Source organism: Anomalospiza imberbis, chromosome 7 (genome assembly GCF_031753505.1).
Source record: "Anomalospiza imberbis isolate Cuckoo-Finch-1a 21T00152 chromosome 7, ASM3175350v1, whole genome shotgun sequence".
Classification (NCBI taxonomy): domain Eukaryota; kingdom Metazoa; phylum Chordata; class Aves; order Passeriformes; family Viduidae; genus Anomalospiza; species Anomalospiza imberbis.
In genome coordinates this window covers 17,054,225-17,080,140 of record NC_089687.1, presented here as the reverse complement: position 1 = coordinate 17,080,140, position 25,916 = coordinate 17,054,225, and the positions used below count along the sequence as shown (strand labels likewise).

General features: G+C 36.7%; 1 protein-coding gene across 10 annotated transcripts in view; it reads right to left on the bottom strand.

The window, feature by feature from the left end:
- SLC4A10 (solute carrier family 4 member 10) overlaps window positions 1–25,916 on the bottom strand; it is a 151,024-nt gene that overhangs the window by 68,548 nt on the left and 56,560 nt on the right. For all 10 annotated transcript variants that reach the window (XM_068195665.1, XM_068195659.1, XM_068195656.1 and 7 more), the window contains 3 exons: window positions 24,681–24,762; window positions 13,540–13,686; window positions 3,865–4,003 (listed from right to left, as the gene is read on the bottom strand). In XM_068195665.1, coding sequence (XP_068051766.1) covers window positions 3,865–4,003; window positions 13,540–13,686; window positions 24,681–24,762 — 368 coding nt within the window. The remainder of the gene's footprint in view (window positions 1–3,864; window positions 4,004–13,539; window positions 13,687–24,680; window positions 24,763–25,916) is intronic.

The window sequence follows — 25,916 nt, the reverse complement described above, 5'->3', positions numbered from 1 at the left end:
CCCCTATTGGGCTCATGTCACACACATCCCATGTGACTGGAACATATCTGGAGCTATCTCTGCTATGTCTGATTGCATGGAAGAGCACTTTCATCCTTACAGCTTTCTTATACTGGTAAAGACTGGCATAGGTCTATTGATAACACAGTTTAGTTCCTCTGATAGAATGCTTGCTAGGAAAAAATAGGCCAACAAGAGTTTCAGCAAGGCATGTCACTATAGGAAAAATATTACTCAGGCTAATGTGTGTACACACACCTTATGTATGTGTCCTAGCCTCTAAAGCCGTCCTCATCACTTTCTCAGGCATGTGCTTCATTTTAGACACAGCTACTGCATTTGCTGCACAATATGAAGTGGGTGACTATATTTTATCTATTTTGGAGTGTGGTATGTCTGCAGCAAAGAGATGGGGTATGTACTCACAGCCCATTAACTCAAACCATTAACTCAACAGTTAATGGTTTTAATGTAATCTTTCAATCTGTACAAATTTCCACATGAGCTAGGGCCTGCACACATCAATTTGAAAACCAATCAAAGAACACAAGCATGTCAGGAACAAAGCAGGAGTGAGAAACTTATGTTTCTTGTGACCCAGTTTCTTTGGAAAAAAGTTTAGATCCAGGGAAAATTCATTACACTTCCTAACTTTCCCCAAGCCATCAATTTTCTAGTCACTACTAACAATTTACTTTCTAAACTATGGACACGAGTTTATTTCCCTAACTGTGCATTAAAATTTAAGCTTAAGCACTTTCCTCCTGGTTCCAAGGTTCTTTCTGTTTTCCTCCTTACTACATAATTTTTTCTGCTCCATAAAGATAGTGATATTCTCCAGATATTTTTTGTTAATACTAGCAGATAAATGAGTCCCAAAAGTCTGGGTAAAATTTGCTACAAATCAGGCACCACTTTCCAGCCATGACACATGAACTGCTTTCCCAACAGCTGCACCTTGCAGCTACACTATTTGGGTGTATAAAATAAATCCAACTGTTACACTTCAGCACGTTTCTCCACTAACTTAACATAATTTTTTTTTTTCCCAGAACAGAAACTGTGCATCATCTCCATAGAGAATGCATGACTGTACAGCTGGGCCACATACAAAAACTGGTCTAAGAATGACTATTGACTTTAAAGGCTATGTGTTTCTTCTGGCTTGAAATCAATTGATGGAGGAAAAAAAAAATTTACCCCTGTATCAACATAACCAAGCTATTCATTCCATTCTGCTCACTATCTAATTCCATGGATAGGACAGTCTAAATCAGATTCTGGAACAGAAAAGTCCAGTGCACTTTCAATCAAAATGATGAAATTACCAACATACAGATGTACTTCGTCAGAGGCAACACAACACTTCAGTCCAGGTGCACCAAGTGCAGAGCTTGGTGAAGTTAGTGTATAACCACTTAGTGCTATCACTCTCATTAAATGTAATTAATCTCTACCTGAAACTACATCCAAAGCCAAACAGTAAGATTTATAAATATTTCCAAGTGACATTTTGCACACAGATGAAAAATATACAATAAGCCTGGAACAGCAACAAATTCAAGTTGTATCTTCTCCATACCATGCTTTTAGTCAAATCAATAATTCTGAAGTCCTGACTCAACTACAGGTATTTAAAGTGACACATTGTATTAGTTTCTAAGCACATGATCTTGCACATTAAACACCATCCCATTTCTATTACTCTACTCAAAGCTACTTGGTTCTTTGTGTATGATACCTTTATCTAGAGGAGTACCTCTATTTCTAGAGTAATACCTTCTAATTTCCTATTATCACCAAGTTTCCTTATTATAATCCCATTTTAATTCAATAATAAACCTATTTACTAAGACTAATTCTTCAAAAGCTAGCTGTCACTACCTTTCACACTAATAGTATAATCTCTCAGCATGGTCTGCTGCACCTCTTCAAATAGTTCCTGACCTACTAATACAATTTTTACATTAGAATGCAGTCTAAGTAATACATTCCCACTGCTGTACCATATCAAATGCTTTACATAGAAAAATTTAGATCCACTGTTTTTTCTTTGTCAGAAAAACAAAAATCAATTATCTGATTAAAGAGCATTATTAACTTAGTCTGACATGACATACCACTGTACAGCATTTTATCCAATTTTCCATTTATCTCAAAGTCTATAATTTTTCTTCTTTCAAGCATTGTATGGCTCTGAAATTGGACTATAAGGGCTCTGTTTGCCCCAGTCATTATTATCCTTTATTTAATAGTATTGCTGTGTTTGGATTAGTACACCACACCTGACAGACTCACGGAGAGACAGGAATTGCCCTACCCATTAAATAAGTGTTCTTTCACCTTTCTGGGATGGAAATTATTGCACCCTCTTATTTGCACAGAGAAGCACTTTGAGTCTTATCTCTATTTTGAATTTGGTCATTTCCTTGCCATCTCCTCCTTTTCTAACAAGTCACCCCATGTCAAATGCAGTGTGAAATTAGGGGATCCAAACTAAAAAAGACCATTTATCTTGGCCAGTTCTTTCCACACAGCAGCAATGTCACCCTGATTTCTTAGGCTTTTCTCTCTTCCTGTCTTTCCATCTTCCAGCTAAAGCTAAAGAAAATTTTACTATTAGCTATTATGTCATTCTTGTATTTTCTGAGCTCCAAAAATGTAGTTTTCATGGCTGTTTTCCTCCTGCCTTTCTTCAACAACATCGTTTCTATTAAACATTTTTAATTCTTCATTTCACAAACAATTGAGAAGGGTGTACATATAGACAGATCAACTGAAACAGAAATTTAACTCACCTACTCTTTTTGAATTCTATCTTCATCAGAACCACTTGCTGACAGAAATTGTTAAAATTTTCAGAAACATAAATATTTGATAATTTGCAAAGGGATTTTTTTAAGTTGAACTAAAGTTGTTGTTTCTCCTTAAAAATAACATAACACACAGTGATTTTTACTTTATAATTTCAAAAGAAGTTAATACCCCTCCTAGAGAGGTTCTATGTATTCCTAATCAGTATGAGAACATTGCAGATGATTACCTTGATTAGATTTTCTCTCTCTGAATATTAATAAGATTATTTAGGAACATTACTGCCTTCCTTTTGCAGCACAATTCCCATAAGAGAATTTTCTACACATAAAAATCTATATTTAGCATCTATCTATGCTGCCTATGAACAGATCATGGAAGGGAAGGTCATAGAAAAGTTTTTGGCCCTCTGGCCAAAATTGTCATAAAATGTAAATTATTAATGAAATTAAGCAAATTATCTCCCATTTCAATGCTCAAAGAAAAAAAATATACAATTAAAAGAAAGTTATATACCATTTTTATTTTTTTCACACCAGAAATACAAGCTAAAAATCTTTCCCAGTAATTTTGCAGAAATAAAATAATCCAACACTGAATACTCATTCTCAAAATAAACTGTTCATGGAGACTTAGAATATGCAAAAGTTCTATTGCTCCAAAAGTAATCTCATTCCTTGCTTTAATCTTTTTATAATGGTTCCCTTATCAGTTTCTTCAGGATTCAAACAAAATATGAAGTTAGAAAGACTCTGAATTTGAAGATAAAATATTAATTGACCCACTGATTTGTAATTCACATATATGGTATATTTACTTTTTTTTCCCATCTGTGCACTCTAACCTATATTCATAAATCCCAATGAAAATATTTGGCTCTGGGAAATGACAAATGCTGTTGCAATACTAGCGGACTAAGGATTAAAATTCTGGTTTTATTTAAGCTTTATACCCAAAATCTGTCCCTGAGCTTGCTACAGCTTTAAATCATTCCTCAAAACACCAGCAACCAATACCTACAGATGATTTTTAAGTTATAAAAATGCTCACCTTGCTGTCTCCCTCCATTCTGCATCCTCTCCTTCACGCCAACAGATCTCATCAAGCTCAGTGAAGAGATCATGAGGAATGTGTTCCTCATCATCATCTTCTGTTCCAAGAATAAACTGCACCCTTTGTGATGGGGTATCTGGAGAAAAATAAAAATATCAAGTCCAAAACACCAGTTTTCTTGCTCTGAGAAAACAAATTTTATAAGGTTATCCAGATGTTTTCATGCATATCACTTACTGCCACACAAAAAAATTACAGTTCTACTGTAAGAACATTCAATTACATACAAACTCATTCAGCTTGAGATCTCTTCATTTACTATAGTTGTCAAGTCCACTTTTCAAAAAACTCCTACAAAGATATAACCTGATGTATAGAAACAGGGTGTATTGGAAGCTGGAATTAAAAGAAGAAAAAAAAAAGACACACAGAAAGTAGCACAGATAAAGCTGAATAAAGCTGATAAAAGTCTCTTATTCCAGTGTTAGGAAAATCTACTTTACCAGTTTATAAGTCTACATCTGCAGATCTATCTCAGGTCACAAAGATAGAATGCTAAATGTGAAATCTTTGCTGTAGGAGAAATAATCCAAATGAAACCTGCCTAATGTGAATATACAGTTGCAGACTTGACCCTTGACCCTTTGTTAACTCTTTCTACTTGGTTAGGCTGCTTGAGATACACGACTTCTTAATCTGTCCCAGCTTCCTCATTTTATTCTTCCTGTCTTCCCTTTCAATACTTTTACTGATTAATTTTCTTCATAACCTTTCAGTGCAGATGGCTAAATATATTTTTGAAGACATACTATTGTTTTTTTCACTCAAAAAATTCACGGAATTCACATAGCATCTTAAAGTACATGTATATTCAATGTTCATAGCTCAAATGCTGTATTAAAAATCCTCTATCCCATTTGCTTATTTAGATGCAAATCTCAAATGAACAAACTCTGATGAAGTGCAGTCTCTCTAGCAATACATAGCTGCTTTTTTTGCTAATGTATTTTAGATTTCTGAAAGGAATTGGAATTCCTTTGCGAGAGTTGAGAGAGACCAGGCTGCCAGTCAATTGAAAAACTGATTATCCAGCAGAACAGCTCAGTGACTCCTTGAACATTGTCTAAATGAAGTTCAGTTCTATAACATATTTGTAAGACAAGCTACGGTATTCCATCTAACAGCAAAGTGCATGACTGCACAGGGTCCTAAAGCTCTTTCAATATTGGAAAAAAATGAGATGATAGCACCCATTGAGTGCTAATTAAAGAGAAAACACAGCTGTGATCCAAACAAATGAAATGCGCCACTGACACAGAAAATTAAATTCAGCATTACAGATACCTTTTTGATAGCAGTACTAAACTTGCTATAGCAATGAAACACAAACAATACACGACAGTTTTCACCTGAAGTCTATTTGCTTTAACAGAGTGTAAAGATCTAGTGCAGTAAAGCCTTTTTACTCCTTCACAAAGCAAGGAAATTAAACCCAAGGAGAAATACAGGAGAGAAGGAAGAGATATTTGGACTCAGGTACTACAAAGAACCAGAGGATGGAACTGCAGGAGATACAGCTAAAGGAATTACTTCTGGTGAATCACTGAAGAACAGCAATAAACTCCTCCACTTTACCCTTTCTTTGCTTTCTCTTCTCTCTCACTGCTCAGTCCTCTTTTTTCTTTAAAAGCATTCTACTTTTTTCTTTAAATCTGAGACAAGAAAGTACATTCTAGTTAAGAAGTGCGCAATTTCTTAAAACTAATTTCCAGAAGGACAAAATTCAGTGAGATATGAACTTACAAAGGATTAGTGCATATGACTACTAACAGAACATGGAAAACAAGCTACTTTGGTAGAAAGCTGGACTGCAGCTAGAATCTGAGAATAAGCAATGCCAGGAACATCCTGTACTCTTGATAAAATCAGCTCTAGAACTGATTTACAGCAACTGCTACTGTTAAGTAATAAATGAGCAGTGTTGCACAGCAAAGCTGCAGTTCTGTGACAGTTATGATCCTCATGCAAATGCATGCTTTCAGCGTGGGAAGAAAAACAGAGGATCAGACACCTCTTGAAGTCAGGTGAGCAGTAACAAGGAATCACCTCACTGCAGTAATTTGCTCTTTTTGGGTCTTCTGTGTAACAAGCTACTTGATTGACAGCAGTGAATCAGAATCTTTCAGGCTGAAAAGACATCTAACATCATCGGGACCAAGCACTGCCAATCCACCACCAAACCACAACCCTAAGCACCACACTTAGAGAAATGACTAAATATGCACTAAATTATCTTCTTCCATGTTAACTAAGCAGTAAAAATAGCAGCTAGATTCTGTCTTTCTTTACTGCTGTGATTTCTATTGATATTTAAAACCTGTAAGTCACAGCTTCATTTTCAGACAGCAAGCTGGAACTGAAAAAAAAATATAATTTGCTTTATGATACAATAATTTTATTTCAAGGACAAAACCCTAAAGATGTAAACAACAGGAAAATTATAATAAAAACAACAGATCTGTTGGTTCCATTTATAAAACTGAATTAACAGGACTATTTATGAGCAGTGCCAGATAGATTTGGTTTATATTCATAGGATTAATAAATATGTCATTAATATGTTATATAGAAAATTAGTAATATGTGATTCAAAATCAGTATGGAAGAATACTTCAATTGCTGACTGTCAAACTGTGATAACTTAATGCTCAGTGCAGAAGCATAATATTTGCAAACTAGGACACAATGTTTTCTGCAGTCTAGGCAAACAAAAATTGGCTTGATTATTTTTGTCTATCCATTCTTCAAGTAGCACAGCCAGCATTAAAAAAAATCCTTCATACTATTATTGATATTTCTAAAAAGTAATGAGAACAATCTAGATTACTCTTTAAAAAAATTAATGACTGAGAGTAATCGCTTACAGTAGTATTTCTATCACTGTAATTGTTTTACATCAGAGTTATCAGAAGCAACATAAATTTAAAATTTCACAGTAAGCAGCTGATGATTCTCTCAAGTAACTTGTTCATCACCAGTTCAGGAAATCCTCCACGACCAGCCAGAACAGGGTAGAAAGCCTAGTGCACAACAGGAGCTGGAGTACAAGTACTCAACAAGTACTCCTATTTGGCTAATGAGCAGTCTCAGTCAGGAAAATTGAAGCAGCTTTGTGATTGCTGTGGCTCCACCAGCCCCTCTGTTTTATCCCTGGGTTTCTCTGGGCTTGTGCTCATTTCATACATGCAGCACTTGCATCCAAACTACCTCTGATACCTCAAATTCATTGCATGCATGCAAATTCTGAGTTTTCCACATTTAAAAATCTGGCTAATTCCACTGGTCTAATAAAAGGGGAAAAATGAAGACCTGGCACTTAAGCTATTGTTAGACACACAAATTCAAAGTAGGACTCAGTGCTGCAGAAAGGGAGTGACCCTGCAGAAACTTGGTATATTGATCTATATTATGACACCTTTACAGGCACCAGTATTCCTAAAACAAATGCAAGATGTGGGCACAGACATACCAAAAGAGCAGATTTGAAGGCCAGAATTTCTAACAACCTAATTCCCAGAGGGAAATGAAGAGCTGCTCCCTGGAACAGTGCTGAGGTAGTGCAGGTAGTGGCAAACAGCATCCCACAACACCATCCCACCTTGCAAAACACAAGTAGAAAGGAATCATAACTGGCATTTCCCCCATTTAGAACATCCCGAATTGCAACCACAGCTCTGGGTTAGGGCTGCTCCCTCTTGCCTAAGGGAAGAAGGTAAAATCAAGACTTAGTCTGGGGTAACAAAGGAAGATCACTCTCAGACCCTTCACGTAAATTCAGCCCAGCAAAGGTTCTGTTCCACTACACCAGTCAGAGTAACCCACATCTCCTCAGCGAGTGCCCGGGTTTCACTGGGACAAACCTCCCTGCCATCAGGCAGAACTGCACACAATCCGTGATATCACAAGCAGAAATACAGCTTTCTGTACATATAAAATGTATCTAAATTCTGTCTTCTGTTCTTGATAAACTCTAGAAAGAGTGCAAAAATGTATTTCTACTAACACTCCTGTATTTCTCAGCCTGTCAAGCCTGGTAGAATTAGTAGGCAAATACTTCTTACTGGGGTCAGCAGATGAACAAGAAAGAGATTATTTTTTCCACATTAGAAAACATGCTAACTATTAAAATAAATCTTTCATTACAGAAATTCACATAAGATAGTAAGCAACATATACAGGATTTAATCCATGCTTTGTGCTCTTGTATATCCACATTAAAATAATATTAAATATGCAAACTATTTTATTAATTACTCACTGCACAGGACAAACAGCAGACTGGGAGTTAACAATCGTAACACAGTTGACATTAATAACAATCCCTCACAAGCCAAGGGGAAATGGTATGGAAAATTCACAGGAGCAAAGAAAAGAAAGGCTCATTTCAGACACAAACATTCATCATCCTCCTGCTTGTACTCACCACAGAAGTGGTGGATGGGGACTCTCCCCTAACCTCCTTCCTTTGCAGATTGGACCCTGCACTTAGCTCAGCAATCAGTACAGGTAAGGATCATAAATTCAATTTTATTAATTAGAAAACTTAGTAAAAGTTTAAATTAAATTTGCATAACTAAAACTCACATAAAAAAGCAAACAGCCATAGAGAACGCATCTGAAAGTCTCTTCACAGACCTTAGAAATCACATGCTGGGTTGAGAGGAAGTATTCCTTTGGGAGAAAGTATTCCTTTGGTTATTCTCTGGCATTTTATCCCTGCAGGTACAATCTGCTTCAGGGAACTATCCCAGCATTTTCTTGACATTAATTATTTTCATCAACCTGGAGCTATGGCAAATAATCATATCTTTTGGATCTGACAATATGGGCAATTCCAAAGCTTTAATTATCTTCTTTTTGCTAGATTCTTAAAACTGCAGTTATGATACATTATTTTAATCCAGAGTTGCAGCAATCTGTGCCACAGCTGCCCAGAGATTCAAATTTCTGAGTTCATTGTTCATCATACAAGCCTATAGTTAACAGTAGGTGAATTCTCTTAACAGCCATACTCTTTACAAATAATTAAATTTACCCCACTAATAACCCTTCAGCACTTGAGTTTAGGTACCAAATATATCCAGCTGAGTCTTTTAGACTTACTTTCTTCAGGTCCTTCTACTAACCAAAAGAAGCCCCACTTTGCAACTCACATTTTTTGCCTGCATTGCCTTCAGAGCTTTTCCTGAGCCGTGTGTGCAGTCCTGTCAGGCTCACCTCCAGGGCTGCTCCACTTGCCTTGCCACATCCAATATCATGAATTACAAATGTAAGCCTCTTTAAAACTAGGGCTTACTAAATCCCAATTTCTTAAAAGAACAAACCAAACCTTCCACAAGCTTCAACAGTGTCTACTTGTCCAGGACACAGGTGAGGCTGTGATCAAATCCCAGCTCTCACAGCTGTGTTCACTTTAACCCTCAACAAAACTGTCCTTAAAGACACCCTGTTCAGAGCCGAAGTGCTCTTATTCCACAATTTTAAAACAGCTACTTAAGTATCTTTAACTCATGAGTACCAAAGAGCTGTTTCATTGGTTGCAGGCAAACGACAGACATCAAAAAAGCCACAGAAAACTGCCACTAAAATCCACATGCACACAAGCAAGTGCAACCCCACCAGCCAAAAGGAAATCTGCACCAGGCTTTCAGTGCCACCACGACCCACGGCACTGATGGAGCCTCGTGGCCCTGCAGCTCACAGGGGCTGGCACCCATTGCCCTCACAAGCAGCACCAAGGAGATGCCCCAGGCTAGAAAGAACCTTTTTTAATCAAGTAAGTTTTAATTTGCATCAATTCCCTCATTTAATTCACAAAGCAGTCACTATACTTCACCCCACAATGAAAACTGTGGAAAAGGGGAGCTTAAGGCTGAAATGAAATTGGGGCCTTAATTACAACAGCAGCATTTCAGCTGAGAACAGTAAACCTCTGCAGTAAAACAAATAGCACTACTGCATTTTTAACTAGAGTGGATAAATTCACTGAATTTCTCCTTATCTTCAAACAGAAGAAACTGAAGAGACAAGATGGTGAAAACCTAGACTGACATCACTTAGCTTACAATTTTTACTACCCAAAAAATCCTCCCGATATGCAAACCATCAAATCTGTAAATTGTGCCATTTCAGCCACATCATTACTGCAGAATGGAAACACCTTTTACAACCTCATCTCATTAAGAGGCAACAGACAAGAGTTGTCTCATTAAGAGACAACAGCAAGAATCAGGTGTAGGGAAAACAAAACCCAAACCTGAGTAACTGATCTGTGCCCCTAAATGACAGGACTCTCATCCCACTAAGTACCTATTCTGCATATTATTTGTCTAATCTGGAGTTATCTCTGAATCTGTACACTGAGAACACTTGGGTTAGTTTTGAAAAGTGAGAGTAGGAGATGAAAAAAAAGCTAATGAGCTGATATCAGAATGTTCTAAAAAATCTTTTCTCCGCAGAAACCTTCCCAGAAAGTAGCTGGTGCAGCTTTCCCAGACAGGATTCAAAGGGGTTACCAGGAATCTTCCCCCTATTGTTATTACATGACTAGAGGTGTTTTCTGATGCTGTTTTACCCATGCTGATACACAGAAAGCACTTAAAGGAATTGTTTTTTACTGGACAGGAACCAGGTGGCACCTGTGACTCTGCATGGAGCCTGCAGAGCCCCACAGCACAAGGTGCTCTGCGCAGCTCCCTGGAGCAGGGGCAGCAGAGCAAGGGCTGCACATGATGGCACTGAACAGACAGTTATAAATTATACAGTTATAGATTATGACAAAAAAATGCTTTATCCGATGCTGGGTTAACTGAACAGTGAGGAGCACTTCATGTCTGAATACTTCAGGTCTTGTTCCAGAATCTCTATTATTCAGTTGTTGGCTCTTTTGCTTTTATTATATCTCCTTTCATACTTCACTGCTTCAAAACACTGCTAATTTATTCTCTTGTATCATAAAAATCCTTATGTATTTTTCTGACTTACTTCAAAGCACTGTTTTCTATCAGTTGGTCTCACAGTACTTATTTTCTCCATCTTTTCTTCTTGCACCTGCTCATCAAAATGTTTTTTTCTTTCCCCTCCTCCCTCACAGTTCCCAAGCATACAGCCTTCTACTATTTGGCAGAAAAGCATTAAAAGGTGTCAATAGAAAGATGGAGCTAAGCATTTCTGCTTGCTCAATTAAACCAGAATGATTTATAAATTATGGACTAGCTTGGATGAACTCTCTCAGGTAATACAGTCCCTCATACTGAGTTATGTATCAAAAAAAGGAAATGTACTTGACTTCATTCGAGCTTTCTTCAGTTCTGGTTACTGTTAGAAACTTGTAGTCATGGGGAAGGACAGCTAAGAAGCTTAATGAGGTTTAGTAGGTTCAGATTTAGTGTGTGAAGTATCTGTTCCTCCCTCTGTGCAAATAAAGCATAGAAAAAACATGCTTATATTCTCTCTAAAGGCAATGCTTCTCCCCAGGCAGCACAACAAGTTGTCTGAAACTCCTGTAAGGAAAAACCATAGTAAAAGAAGGAGGTGTATATAGACTACTATTAATCTCTGTATTATTTTTTCTGTCTGTTCTGTGTGTGCTTAACCTCACCATCAGTGTAGTGTTTTAAGATTTGCCTTAATTATGCAAATCCCTTTCACTCTTGTCTATAGAATGCCATATTTCTGCCTGGATGGACCAATGTCAAAGCTCAAAATCTGTTTCACTGGCCCAGCTTCCAGGAGTCAGATAGACAAAGGGGAAAACCCTCAGAATTGACTATTCAGATAATTATTCAGGGTGAAAAGACTGGATACTTCCAGATTTGTGGTTCTATCTTTGGATTCTTTGAATTGTTATCAACCAAGCACTTTGAAGAATATCTTCAGCACTCTGAATCCAGAAAATATTTCCATGTTTCTGGCCTGTAACTTGTCTGTCAAGTGACACCACTTACACACACCCTTTAACTGGTAATTATAATAGCTTTAAAAGTGAAAATGTGACTTTAAAAACTGCAGATCTGTACTCATTTATTGAGGTACACCAGAGGACGAGTGCAGTGAACATCAAGCTACAAATCTACAAATCAAGACTATCTTTTTTCATATTACTGCTATTTCACCCTCAGAGATCCTTTGAACATAGGCTGATTTACCTAACACAGAATTATGCTGAACATTGCATTTTATTGTATGCCCAAATGTCAAAGACAATTAAGAACAGATTCAGTCATTAATTTCTTTTTTTTTTTACTTTTGACATCAAGGAGGACACAAGCCTAGGTCTCCAGAAGTTGAAAGAACAGAGCTAAGTTCTCAGCCAAAATGTGTCACATACTGGCACTTAAATAAAACCAGATGACTCAACAGAAGACACTGTTTCATAGTTCAAGATATCTCACTTCTTGGCTAATGTAACTTTCAATTGTTTCTTTTTAATCTGACTTTATATGTATATATGCATATTCTTTTTGAAAACTGTTTTAATAATTTATGAACTTTGGTTTTTTTTCCAAGAAACTGGTTTTGGTATAGTACTGGGTCTTTGTACATTTGAAATCCATTCCAGACAGAACCGCTACAGCCAATTTTTATTTCACTGCTCAGTCTTCAAAACATAACTTGTATCTGCTGAGTTTGAAAAAGTCTTGACTTTGTTTTACTCTCAGTATAATAAACCATTGTGCAAGATTTGAGAATTTCAACCTCTAACCATCACCCCTTACAATATACTTGCTCAAAAGATTTCCACATACATAATACAAACTTATGATTAAAAGAAAGTCTTATAATTACTATTCTGTAACCTGAAATTACACTGGCACATTTCCCTAATGATTTAAAAATACACCATCAAATTGTTTTCTACACATGCTTCCATTATATTTTAAACACTTACCATAGCCTTGGACATTTCATCACGTTCACTTGTTATGTTATTTTTGAACAGCATATAATATTCTCATGTTTTGAGGCAAAGCTTGACTAATTTATTGATGACTGCCTTCTTCTCTTCTCTGTAACTTTTTCTAACTTAAAATTATGACAACTTTAGGAATTTCATATCAAGTTTGTTTACTGAAAGGTATTTTTCCCTGCTTTTTCCTCAAGTCCACAGTTAGCAGATTCATGTTACAATGGCAAATTTACAGTGTCATGTTAGGAAAAAGGTAAACACAGCCTAGATCATGGTTAGAATCTGATAAAAAACTGCAACTTCAGTAACATCAACATTATTAAAAAACTAGTTGTATAGGACCACAGCTCTTCTATGTTACATTTTAGGGGCAGATACTCCAGAGCCTACCCCAAGGGCAGCTGGTGCCATAAAGCACTTCCCCCCTCAGTGGTGGCTGCAGTCTCTCCTTGTGAGAACACTTAGGAACAGCTCCCACAGTGCTCCTTCAGTGCTAGAAACTACTGAGCTTTCTCATGTATTGACTGCCACTGGCTGCTGCCCCTCAGTGGATTTGCTCAAAGAAACGAATCACCAGAGAGGCTCTGGTGGATTCTCCAAAGCCCTGCTGCTAATCATGTCCAAGTGATAACAGGACAGAGTATGTTCAATCATGCTGACGCTTATTATTTAGAGACCTATCGAAAAAATAAAATTTGTCTTACCAAAAGGAGGAGATTCTCTCCCATCTTCTAAGCCCGAGTCCCGCTCTCTGTCTCTCTTTCTGTGTTTATGCCCGCGGTGCCGATGGCGTCGGTGACTTTTTCTTCCACCCAGTGGCACATGAACCCCAATGAACAATGTTCGATGGCCTACATGTAAAAAAAGGTGTCTTTGAGAAAGGAACTATGGCAACATAGCAACATATCCTTAAAAACATTAATGATATCATTCTTATGATAATTTTGAAGTTATATAATATTGATTATTCTAATGTTAATAGTCATAACAGCATTGATTTGAGTAATGATGATTAAGCATCACAGATACACAACCCCTTGATACAGGAAGAAATTCCAGTACTGAAGTCCTTATGCTGCAGTGCCAGATTTTTTTTTTCCTTCAGATTTGCATCTTTGTATGTGAACCTGCATTAAAGCCAGACAGGTGTTCTCTTAAATGTCTTCCAAAACAGTAACATAAAGAGACACATGGATCTCTTTGGATTGAACATTTGGTAAAGTTGCTGTTTGCTTTGTGTGTACAAGAACTTTACCAAACTCATTCCTATTTATGAGCCAAACCTTGACAGAATTCTTGTGGGAAATTCACTGAATAAAAAACGAAGAAGAAAGGGAAAAAAAGAAAGACATTGAAAAAACAATAAAACACTGTGTAAGCAAGAGCACAAAATCCCTATACCACTTTACATGCTCACATCATAAATACATTGCTGGTATCTTAGAGTGCTTTCATTTCTTCTGTTTTATTTTTTTAAATACATGAGAAGGTACATATTGTATTCCTGCTGCCTTCAAGCCTGATGAATTTTATGTTGCTGATCAAGCCCAAAATATTTAGATCTCTTAGCTATGTGGGCTAACAGAATCAGAGCACAGTAAAGCATTTAGAAGGAGGAGAGCACAGCAGAAATGTGCACTAACCAGAACAAATGGGAAAGGAATCATGACTCACTACAGGCAGGTCTCCTACATTTACTCAGCAGAAAGACATAGCCCAGATTACTCATCTCAAATAACATTATTTTCTCCTTGAAATGAACATAACACAGCTCATGGATATTTGCTGCTTTACTGTAATCATTCAACAGTGTCAATCATCCAAAAATGTCAAGAACACCAAGCTAAAGTAGCACGTGATCTCTAATCCCATGGAGACTCCAGAGGAGGTAGAAAACACAGCAAAGCAGCACGTGTCACAAAACATCAAAGAAATTCGATACTGACAGGAATACTCTGCAGAGACAGAGCTAAAAAAGCTGGAGAAAAGACTCTGGACAACACATTAGTTACTTCCTTAACTTTGATCCATGTAGAGGGGACTAGAAAGCAGAGACACCAATTTAACCCAAGAAATGGTTTAAAGAGAACTGCTGCCTTTTGCATATTTTAAATGCTTTGCAGTCAGTAGTGCATGACACAAGAAAAAAAATCATTAAAAATATACTGAAGGACATGAGTAATGTAGTACTTTACATTTCCTTATCCCCCTCCTTGGACAGAATAAAAAGCAAAACAACATTTTGAAAGGAAAGGTTTACTGTTCCTAAGACTTTAGTAATTTCCAGAGGTGCAAATAGATTGCTTTTTTAATTTAGTAACTAAGTACATTCCTGCTGCTTTGTGATAGAAGTGGGTATGCTTATCCTAGTTTTCTCCCACGTCAATGATCAGATTGTACCTGCATCAGGAAATGCTGATCAAGACTCACATTTCAATTAATTTCCAGGGCTGAAAGCAGTACTTGAGTCCAGACTGTTCTTTATTCAGTACACTGGGATACAGTGCTAGAACATTCATGTGTGTATGTCTGAATGCCACAGCAATTTTCCTTATACAGACACAATCAGTTCACACTGGAAAAAAAAAAAAAAAAAAAAAAAAAAAAAAACAGGAACCTGGAAACTGAAATAGACATCAGGAAAAAGCAAAGTGGATTTTACTCTTTCTGTGTGAACCTACTGAGACCAGCAGAGTGCTACCTAGGCATAATTTCAATAAACACATGGAGAAAGGTAGGTGCTTGTAACAAGGTTCAGACAAATAAGAGGAAAAGAAACTGACAGGGGAAAAGCAATAGTTCTCTACAGAAAAATCATAGGGCAAAAAGCAAAAAATCTGAGAGTTAAGTAGTTCTGGTTTATTAAAAGATCACAACTGTGGAGCAAAATGAGACCATCTGGGAACAAAAGAGTAATGAATTCTGAATTGCTGACAAAATGACAATGAATGATAGAAGCAGCAAAAAAAGAAAAAGGAAATACAAAAGAAATCCAATTACTCTATTACCTTACTTCAAGTAACCTTTTCATGGTAGATATTATGAGCTAGAGCCCAGAATGTTTTTCTGTACAAATTGTCCAAGGCATTATTAAACAAGAGTTTCCAGACAGCTCTCTAAATTTGCCAAGACTAGAAGGTCAAACATGGACAGAGCAGGGCAGATCTCAGGAAAATCTGACTAAAATTTCTAACAAGAAAGGGCACCTAGAACTGAGTGAACTCAGGATCAACCAGGATAACCACTATCCAGGATATCCTTATAGATAATAACAGATCATATATGGGTATTTCTTTCATTTACCTTTAAGAACATTTTTGTGTCCTTTATTATTTACTTCATCAGGATGCCAACTTAAAATGACTGAATATTGCTCAAATATTGTAAAATAATTCTGCTCTGCCATATATTTTCACAGGACCTAGCTCAATTAGTTCATAATTTCTCATTCTTCTCGCAAGGCTGCAAAGACATTAAAGTATGGGAAATAGTAATAACTGCAGGTTACATCAGGATACAAACCACTGACATCAGGTACAACCTAACAGCCATTCTCACACCGAACCGACACATGGTTTAAGAGGTGAACATAACACGTTACTCTCCCTACCAAATGGGTGTGCTTTTTGTGTTAAAATTAGTTTTGGAACAAAGGATTGTTCCAATCACTGGGGTAAAAAAATCTCTACTCTTAGCATTCCATTAAAAAGATCTTAATTCCATAAATTAAGGGAAATATTTACAAATCCTTTCTCTCCATCTCCATTTTCCCTTGAAATGTCACATCACTCAAATAAATGTAATGGGATTTCCAGAAGTACCTAAGTTAAGTCATCAAGCACCATCAATTATAATGGGTTATGTGTTTTCAGAGCTTTAGAAACCCCACTACATTTCTTTTTTCTTTCCATTTATTTAATGCATAAGATAGGTAGCGAGGATAAGCTTCTGGTTTTAAAGACCCAGAATGCCAGATACTGAAAACCATTTCTACATGTTACTTTGGTCATTCTCAAGGGATATGCAGAAAATTCTTGCTATTCTGAGCCTGGAGTTTTAGATTATTAATTTGCTATTGGATTCTTAAAATAAATTTAAATGTAAGGAATAATTCCTAATTTGAAACTGAGCAACTCCAAACAACACTTCTACTTAGATTTTATTCTCAGAAACATCTCTGCAAGATGTATTCATATTAATAATATATGTTTCATATCTTTCTTTTCTAGGGCAATGATTTCATACCTCCACAAACTGAAGACACTTACAGCACAATAATTTTTTTCTTCAAAAGTTTAGGGGAGATCCTGATTTTTCCACATGTTTATATGCACTTTCATCTGTCTCAAAGCTAATCATAATTAATAGGACCCCTTTTAAATATTTTTTAATATCATTTGGATTTAATGTAATCCTGTAAAAATTAAAAAGAATGCTTTATAACAAGGGTTATTATTTCTTCAATCTTTAAATACTCAAACTCAAGGAGTGTGTTAGTGCTGAAGGTAAACCACAAGCTTCTTATGCTATAAATGCACACATGTGAACTAACTTTATATTCTGGGTTTTGCTCCCCAGCTATGTGCAATTTGATTCAGAATAGTCTTTTATTAAAAAATAATCTTTTTAAAATTTACCAGTGCATGTGTAGCATTGTATAAACACCACTGCAGAGCAGAGCAATTCAGTGCACCGCACTTCTTTAATGAGCTTTCACATTCTAAATAATCTTTGTATTTTCTCAATGGGTCTGTTTTAAAAAATTACTTGCTTCTAAATCCTAATACTGAAAATACTAATGAATGTGTTCATGTTTCACTTTCATAGCAGCACATCTGGAATAAATCAACATTTGAGTTCAGAGTGTGTTTATGCAAGGACCAAATCATAATCTTTCTATGATAAAACACTACTGATGTTAATTGAAAAAACTCAGGAAGATCAGATAAATCCTATGGCTAACTGATATGTAAACCAATTCCAACTTTTTAAATTGTAACATAAATTAAACACAACATAAAGTACGGAGAAGAGCCTCTCTCAACATGGAAATTCTTTCAGGTCTCCATATTACACCAGGAATGTGAAACTCAAGTAGGTACTTCAGAGCGTCTTAGTGAACCATCCCAGTTGGTGGCAACTGTGTAAAAAAATAACTGTCCTGGATCTAAACATCCATGAGCACCAGATGCTCAGGGTCCATGTGCTTGTGCTGCCTTCCACCTGGGATTATCTGAATCTGCCTGAGACACCTGCTGACACCAAGGCTTTCAGATCCCTGCTCACAGGCATGGAGGGAAGGGGCAGATAAGGGAACAGATGGGTCTTGAAACACCTCCAGAAAGAGCAAAGGCAGGCTTCTGTGACCTACTGAGGAATCACACTGCAAAGGCAAGATGCCTTGAGAAAGAATACTTTGCCAGTAGTTCAAGCCAAGTCTCAGCTGACTGCTGACCTGAGCAGGACCAGAGGGGTTTCTCCCTCCTCTGGAAAACACTCAGTGACTTGAAGACAATCCTATGCATTGACAGCTGGAGCTGAACCAAATGCAATTTTTCATCCTCTCAAAAATGAATGCTTAGGTAGAGACAGAAAACCATTGGTCCATGTAGGGTTAAAAAATTGCCTTCTTCCTCACAGGAAAGAAAGTGATTATGGTGAATTGTGTAGGAGTAGAGTACATGACTCATGATTCGTTATTGTAGTTCAGCAGAGAGGCAGAGCTGGAGAAAAAGCAGAAAGGACAAAAGCAATCCTTCCTAAATCAACAGTTTACATTGCTGTTTGGGGTCATGGTTTGCCTAAAACCCATTTTTCACCTTTTTGCTGTGCCATAATTTGGAGGAACTGACAAAAACACCTTTAAAGTTTCTTTTAAATTATACATGTAATTTATATTCTAGAGTAGATTGCAACAGAAATTATATAGAAAAAAATAAAAACAATATCTCTGACTCAAGATAACATTAAGGACACATTGAATATGGAGGATAAGAGCATCTCACTGATGTCATTAAAGTCAAGGACCTTTTAAAGATCATTCACGGCCCTCCCAAAAAAATCTTGCATTTTATGAAAAGATTTTTGCAGACTGTAGGTGGGCTAAAAAGTACTTTTTTACCAGCACTTATGTTTCAAATTTCCTAGATTCCTCCAGAGGAAACCAGAGGTGTGGTATGCATGTTTCTATCATGACATCACGACCTTGCCAGACAAAAGAAGAAACTCAGCAGACACAGAAAAGAACCTGCTCAGATACACAACTCTTTCCACTGATGGAGAGTGAAGCTGTGGTTATTGGAGGGAAGAATTTGACCTATATTTCTAAATTAGCAACAAGGCAAAAAAAAAAAAAAAAAAAAAAAAAAGCGCAACCTCAGTACCAGTACAACTGTGTGTTAAAAAATGAATGTTTCTATTTTCTGATGCTGCAATTTAGCAGCTTTCACCAACAAGGGCAAATTGGTTTATGTCAGTTTCATCTGGGATTGACGTATTTGAATGTATTGGTCCCTACAAATACTGAAAAGGTTTCCTGTCTGTGAAGCTCAGAGCAAATTCAAACCAAATTCACAACCAAACCTTATCATCAGCTAAAGACTGTAGTGTTCAACCAACACTGTGGCACTTGTTTGCTTTCATTATTTCATTATTCATCATTTCAAGGAGATTCTGGGAACATATCCTTCAGACTTATTAATGAATCTTCAAGGTGAACCACCTTCCCACTAAAACAGAAACTGCTGAGGAGGGACAAGGGGAGCAAAGGGATCAAACCAGGTGACTGCCAAGACAAAAGGAGAAAAGTGAGATCTCAAGGTATATTGAATTACACAAGAAAAAGAAAAAAAAACCTAGATGAGAGGCACTACAGAAATATGTGTCTTATGAATCACAAATGGAACAAGCTTGAGTATGTGACACCTGGTAGGCAACAAAATGAAAGAGCAACCTTTCAGATACAGACTAAGCCAAATCATTCTGGACTCTGCTTCCTCAGCTTTTATTGCTCCCATGGAAGCGCAGCGAACATTGCTGCAAGGAGCACGAGCGAGGTCAGAGTCAACGTCAGGATGAGCAGGGCACCCCAGGGAAGCACGAGCAAGGAAGCTTGGAGCAGGGGATCTGTACTGACATGGCAACAAATTATTTGCAGTAGGCTGTAGCATCCTGGGAGCCAAAGGGAAGGGAAATCTTGGTTGATGCTCCTGTCTGACCAAGCAGAGCCGGTGTCTGATTTGTTTCTACATTGAGGCACAGGTGAATCAAGGCCAGGTTATTAAAATTTATACTCTTTCAGTCCTATGAGCTGCTAGGTCATATTAATTTTCAGGTAAATAATGTCAGTGGCAGACAGGTGTGCTATGATGTTATTTCTACGAAAAAGGTCCAGTCTCTGAGAATAAAAGGCTACTTAAAACACTTTAGCCACTCAAATCTCTACTAAGTTATAATTTTTGGAGTTTAGCATTTAATCACAATGAGGTTTTTCGTCTATTAACCCCAACAGTATATAATCAAAATTTCATTAAAATAATTTTTAAATTGTTGTCACAAGCTAGAGCAAATCTAAAAAGAAAAAAATAATTAAAATAATCATTTTAAAAGAGAATAATTAAATACTCTGGAGTTCCACCTTTTTTGTTCTGCACCTACTATCAAAATTATTCTTCATGAGCACTGTTAATTACAAAATACCTCTACAAGATTTACAATTGATTTTTGTTTTATTAAGTTTAAAGTCTCAGCTTCTGCATCATTCTGTGTTCTGCTAATTATATTTATATTCTAATTAAGCTTGAAGGTTTTTTGTGACTTTCAGCAAGCAATCCATGTAATCTGAATTTTGTAAAAAGTGTCAGGAGGCATATTCTGATGTACAGTCATGCATATACCAGATACAGTGTTTTATGTGTCCTCAGAGATATGAAACATGGCAAACTTGATTTCCCCTGAGGCAAATTTTCCCATGCCACTTAGGCAGATTAAAATGAATGAAACATAAAAAGCTTAAGCAAAATCTTGACTTCCCTGAATCAAGGATCATTTTGCCATTTTCTCCAACAGAGCCAGAATTCACCTCTGATTCATGCTGGGACCTTCACCTTGCAATCTGATCTCCATCCATCTCCCTTTTGAAGCTACTTCTCAAACCAGGTCACAGTAATACCCACAGCAGTTCTGAAATACTGTCACAAAAATCCCTAGTCTGCAGCTGAGCACCTCCAGCAAGGAGTCCATGGAACGGTCACTTTTCCCCTCAACTAACACGGTGGGCATAAGGAAAAGACCTTGGTCACACTGTGTCTAGTGTCCATCCCCTTGTGTATCTGCATAGTCCAAAAGTCAGCATGTGACCTGAGAGAATCTGAGACCTCCAGCCCAGAGCAATCCAAGAATTTCTGACCTATGAGATAAACAGTAGGCATAGCCACCTGATCAGAAGCTGTTCTTACTGGACATACATTGAAGCAATGGCAGCCAGCCAGAGACAGACCCATGGAATAAGCTGAGAGCAGCTGCTGAAGTGCACATCTGTCCATGAAAATGTGCCTAGCTGCCCTCAGTACAGGTACATGTACAACCTGTCATTTTGCAATTAAATACTTGAGTACCCAGAATCAGTGCCCAATTCTCATTTAGGAATTCCACCACTGATAAAAATGACAGCATATTTATTTGAGTAGGATTTTTGTCTGTACACACATTCAAAGATCACATGCAAAACAGATTATTATAACCAGGGAATATAATCTCTTTTTTGCTTTTAGAAATGCTTTCTCAGTCCCTCTATCAATGCAATAGTCAGGCAAATGACCTATTCAATATTAGTGACTGATCCTGACCTTACAACTCACAAAAAATTAACTACGTGGAAAAATAATTCGTGCTGAAAATCTGAATGCCAAACCTCTGGAAACAATTCACCTATGAAGCACTACAAAACTTAAGTAACAAGATACAATTTGAAACACTTACTGCAAGTATCATTACTGGCAACAAGATGAGCACCACATCTCTTCTGTTCCCATAGGTACGGCAGTTCCTGTCTTATGTTCCCAAAGTTTTATTATACTGCTCATGGAAAGAAAATACTAATCTAAAGAGACTGAGGCAAAAATCTATTCTTGTGTCCGTTCTTTGCGGCAGGATTAATCACCATATCTTGATGCTTTCAGCAAGAAATGTGCTTGCAATATACTTGCACAATGACTGTCTAAAATATGCAAGTCCAAAATATTTACTGGGCTTTGAAATTTCAGATGGAAACTTTAGTACACATTTAAATCTGTATTTCTGAAGTTTGAAAGTTGATAGTTTAAAATTAAAAAAAAAAAAAAAAAGACAAAATACTTACAATTATAAGATTTAATAGGAAGAAATTGAATGGTGATTTTCAGATTTAAGCCTGTAGCTCTTCATATGAATTTGAATTTTTGAAATGTTGCTGACATGGTGCCATTAAAACTTACACCCTGGCAAAGCTGTTCTTCCCTAGAATATTCAGTAACTAGCTATTTACATTTTTAAAACATAAACCCAATTAAATGTCTGTCAAAAAGTTAATTACGTAATACATATTAATAGTCTGTTAATACTCTTTTTCTAAGATATGCAATTAGCACCTGATTATTTAATTTCACATTTCATAGCTGTTATGTCATTAGGAAAAAGGTACGTTTTCCAGCAGAACCCAACACAATGTCAGTGAATAAGACAGGTATTTGTGAGTCACATTCTCTGTTTCCAGGGGGAGAAGTGCCTAAATGTACTGCAAAACAAATGGGCATGCTATTAACAGCAACTGGATATTAAAATCTGCACTGTCTTCAAAACTTATTCTGTCACTTGGTATTTTTGAATGTAGTGATTATATATTTAAAGACAAACTGATCTGAACTTAGAGTGAACATGAAATTATTTGAGAAAGCTAACTGCATCATGAAGGACTGATTGATTGATACAAGGAAGGATTGATTGATACACTGAAAAATTGTTTTCTTAGAACATAATGAAACAATAGGGTTTTATTTTTAATAAAAGCAGATTCATTTGCTAACTGCAGAATTTTTCAATATTCTAAATTTAATTCAACTTAAATTGATGGGAAGATTGTGGGAGTGTCATTGCCATGTTCCAATTTCTACTGAAAACTTCCTAAGAGCCTATCTTTGAAATAATATTTTCACTGATATTTCACAGGAGCAACTCTACCCATATAGGATGGTGGGGTGAAAAATAATTAAATACAATTCTTAAATTATATTCCATTTAGTCACACATGGAACATCACAGTAATTCTGACAACCTTAATGTGATTTAAGCTTATATGACAGAGCTTAAATATGTCATTCTGCAGAAAGCTGTCCATCTTTAAAATGCCACCTTACTATCATCAATAAAATGATTCAGCAAAAGGCTATTTTTGTGGGTTGACTCACCCCACAAAATCTCTTTGAGTCAGTACCACGGAGAAAGGGAGACAGGGAGCTCCCACTCTTTTATTGGGTGTTTCTCTGAGGATGCCAGATACAGTGGTTTCTCTTTGATCAAGGATACAATCAAGGGAATGAAGACCACAGATTAAATGTGAGATTCAAAATAGGAGGTTTTGTGCCTATGCCCAAAACTGGCATTGCCAGCCTGACCCACTGGTACTCTCACCCCTGGAAACACCAAAACTCTGAATGCTACCCTGAAACATCTTACCTGAGATCTATCCTTGCACACACCCAGACTTCCCCCAGGCTGAGTAGAGAGCTACCTACCTCATACATGCCACACTGCACAACACCTAACATCCTTCTGTGAGAGACAACCTCACACAGACACAGCCAGCCCCTCTCAAATGCAGCTAGATCTGCTTTTTGAGAGAGGCACTGCTGAAGGAAGCAGTGACAGAGAGTTGCAGTGTAACGTTGGTATTTCAATGAAATCATCAACATGGCCAACATGTATCAGAGAACACAAAGTTCACACAGACAGGAAAAAAAAAGAAAAAAAAAATTAAGTAATCAATGGTAGGCATTTAGAAAACTAGTTCCTGCACAGAGGCAGATAGCTCTCTTTAGAACTGAAGCAGGAAACTTTTCAGATGGAGCATGTTGATCTTCGAATTTCTTTTGGGCCAGTTCATGTGTGACAAAGACAGGAATCTCCATGTCCCAGTACAAGAAACTAACAAAATCAGCCAGTTCCTGTCTCAGGAACGGGATATCATATGTGAAACAGAAACTCATTTTCATCATAACTATGACTTGGGAGTTCACACAACTCAATACGAGAATTTAAATAGAGTAGTAACCAAAATTTGGGATACGCTAAACAAACAGAAATGCAATTGACTCATTAGACCAATATCTAAACAGTTCTCATAATTTCTCAGTTTCTTCTACGTGGTAAAGTTAGGTGGTTTCTGCAGTGGATATCAGTAAATATGTATCCAATCTCTGACACTCCAGAATCCTTTGGTTCAGCTGAAGATGTGGCTAGGCAGCCACACGAGGATTGTAATGCAAATGTAGAAGCTTTTATAAGTACTAAATCAGCAGTATGCTTGCAATTGCATACTTGAAAGCTTAAAAGACTTATCTAAAGTCACACATGCATATTCACAGGACTTGACCATGGATCACCAAAAACGAGCACACTTCTTCCACCTTCATCTATTTCTAAACACTGCTGTGAGAGAAAACAGGATTTCTCTTTTTAAAATAAATTACAAGATTCTACTCTCTTGTCTCTTTGCATCCCTGCTCAAATCAATAAGTTTACAAATTGGAATTATATTTCAGTACTTTCAGAAGAAAGTGACAACATAAAGCACAGAAAAATCATCCTTCACCTTCTAGATCTTCCTTTTCAAAATGTGTCTTGAGAATGGAGCGAGTTCCACCTCTATCCACAACAGCCTCTTCATCATTTCTCTACAAAACAGAAAAAAGGACAGATAAGCTACTTTTCATTTGGAAACTACTGGCAAGATTGTACAGTACTATAAAACAAAGATGGTTTTAATATTTCATTATTAACTTTTCCAACTCAAGAACAAAAAGGGGTTTAAGAATTTAATTTTACTTATTAAATCTATTTCATATGCATCAGTTTTTACTAAGGTATGATAACAGCAAACTTTAATGTGCAAAACTTCTCATAAAACCTGCAAGATAATAAGTAAACACTGGTCACTGGAAACCAAGAAAAACATGAGCCAGTGGGACTATGAAAGAGATGAGAGAAGAAATGTCTGATCAAGGCAGCTTCATTCTTGAGCACCTTAAGAAAGGGGTTGCACATGTATTTTTGTCTTTAGACCAGGATCTTGAGCTACATGCAGAATTTCCTAACTATTACTACTAAGACTCCTTATACTTTGGCAAAGCTAGACAATAACACTCAGTGAAATAAAACTAACAGCATGAAAACAACTGGCTTCATGTACTGGTGAATTGCAAAGCCTTTGCTTTTCATTACACTAGGTGCTGTGCTAAAATGAGTATTTGGTTCACTACGAGTTTGACATCACTTGTGAAAAAATCCAGCTGCTAAATACAGTCTATATTTCACAACATGAAAGAGTGATCTCCATTAAATTATTATGAAAAATGATGCATTATACAAAAGTACCAATTAATATATTTACTTGTCATTAGTAGAGAGGTTTTAGCAAATGATATTAGAACTAGAACTACTTGATTTCAATATGCAAAACTGGTATCTTACTGCAAGTCTGAAGCAAGGAGATTTAAATACCAGTGATGCATGATATACATCTATATATAGAATGCAATGAAATAAAATGAGAAATGAAAGTCTTTGAGCACCTCTTCTTAAAGATCAGATGCCTCAGGCAAAAAAATTCACTTATATAGCTGGCTGTGGTGCATTCTGGATGTATGCTTTGTTTCAGGCTCCTTTCTTTTTTAAAAATAGCTGTCATGCTGTAGCTATCTTACATAGAAAAATCCTACGAGTGTGTCAGCACCAAGCATCTGGGCTGTTAAAGAAAGAAAGACCAAGTGTTAAAATGTCTTTATTAGAGCCTTCCCACAGATAATAGTGCATAACTAAAACATGACAA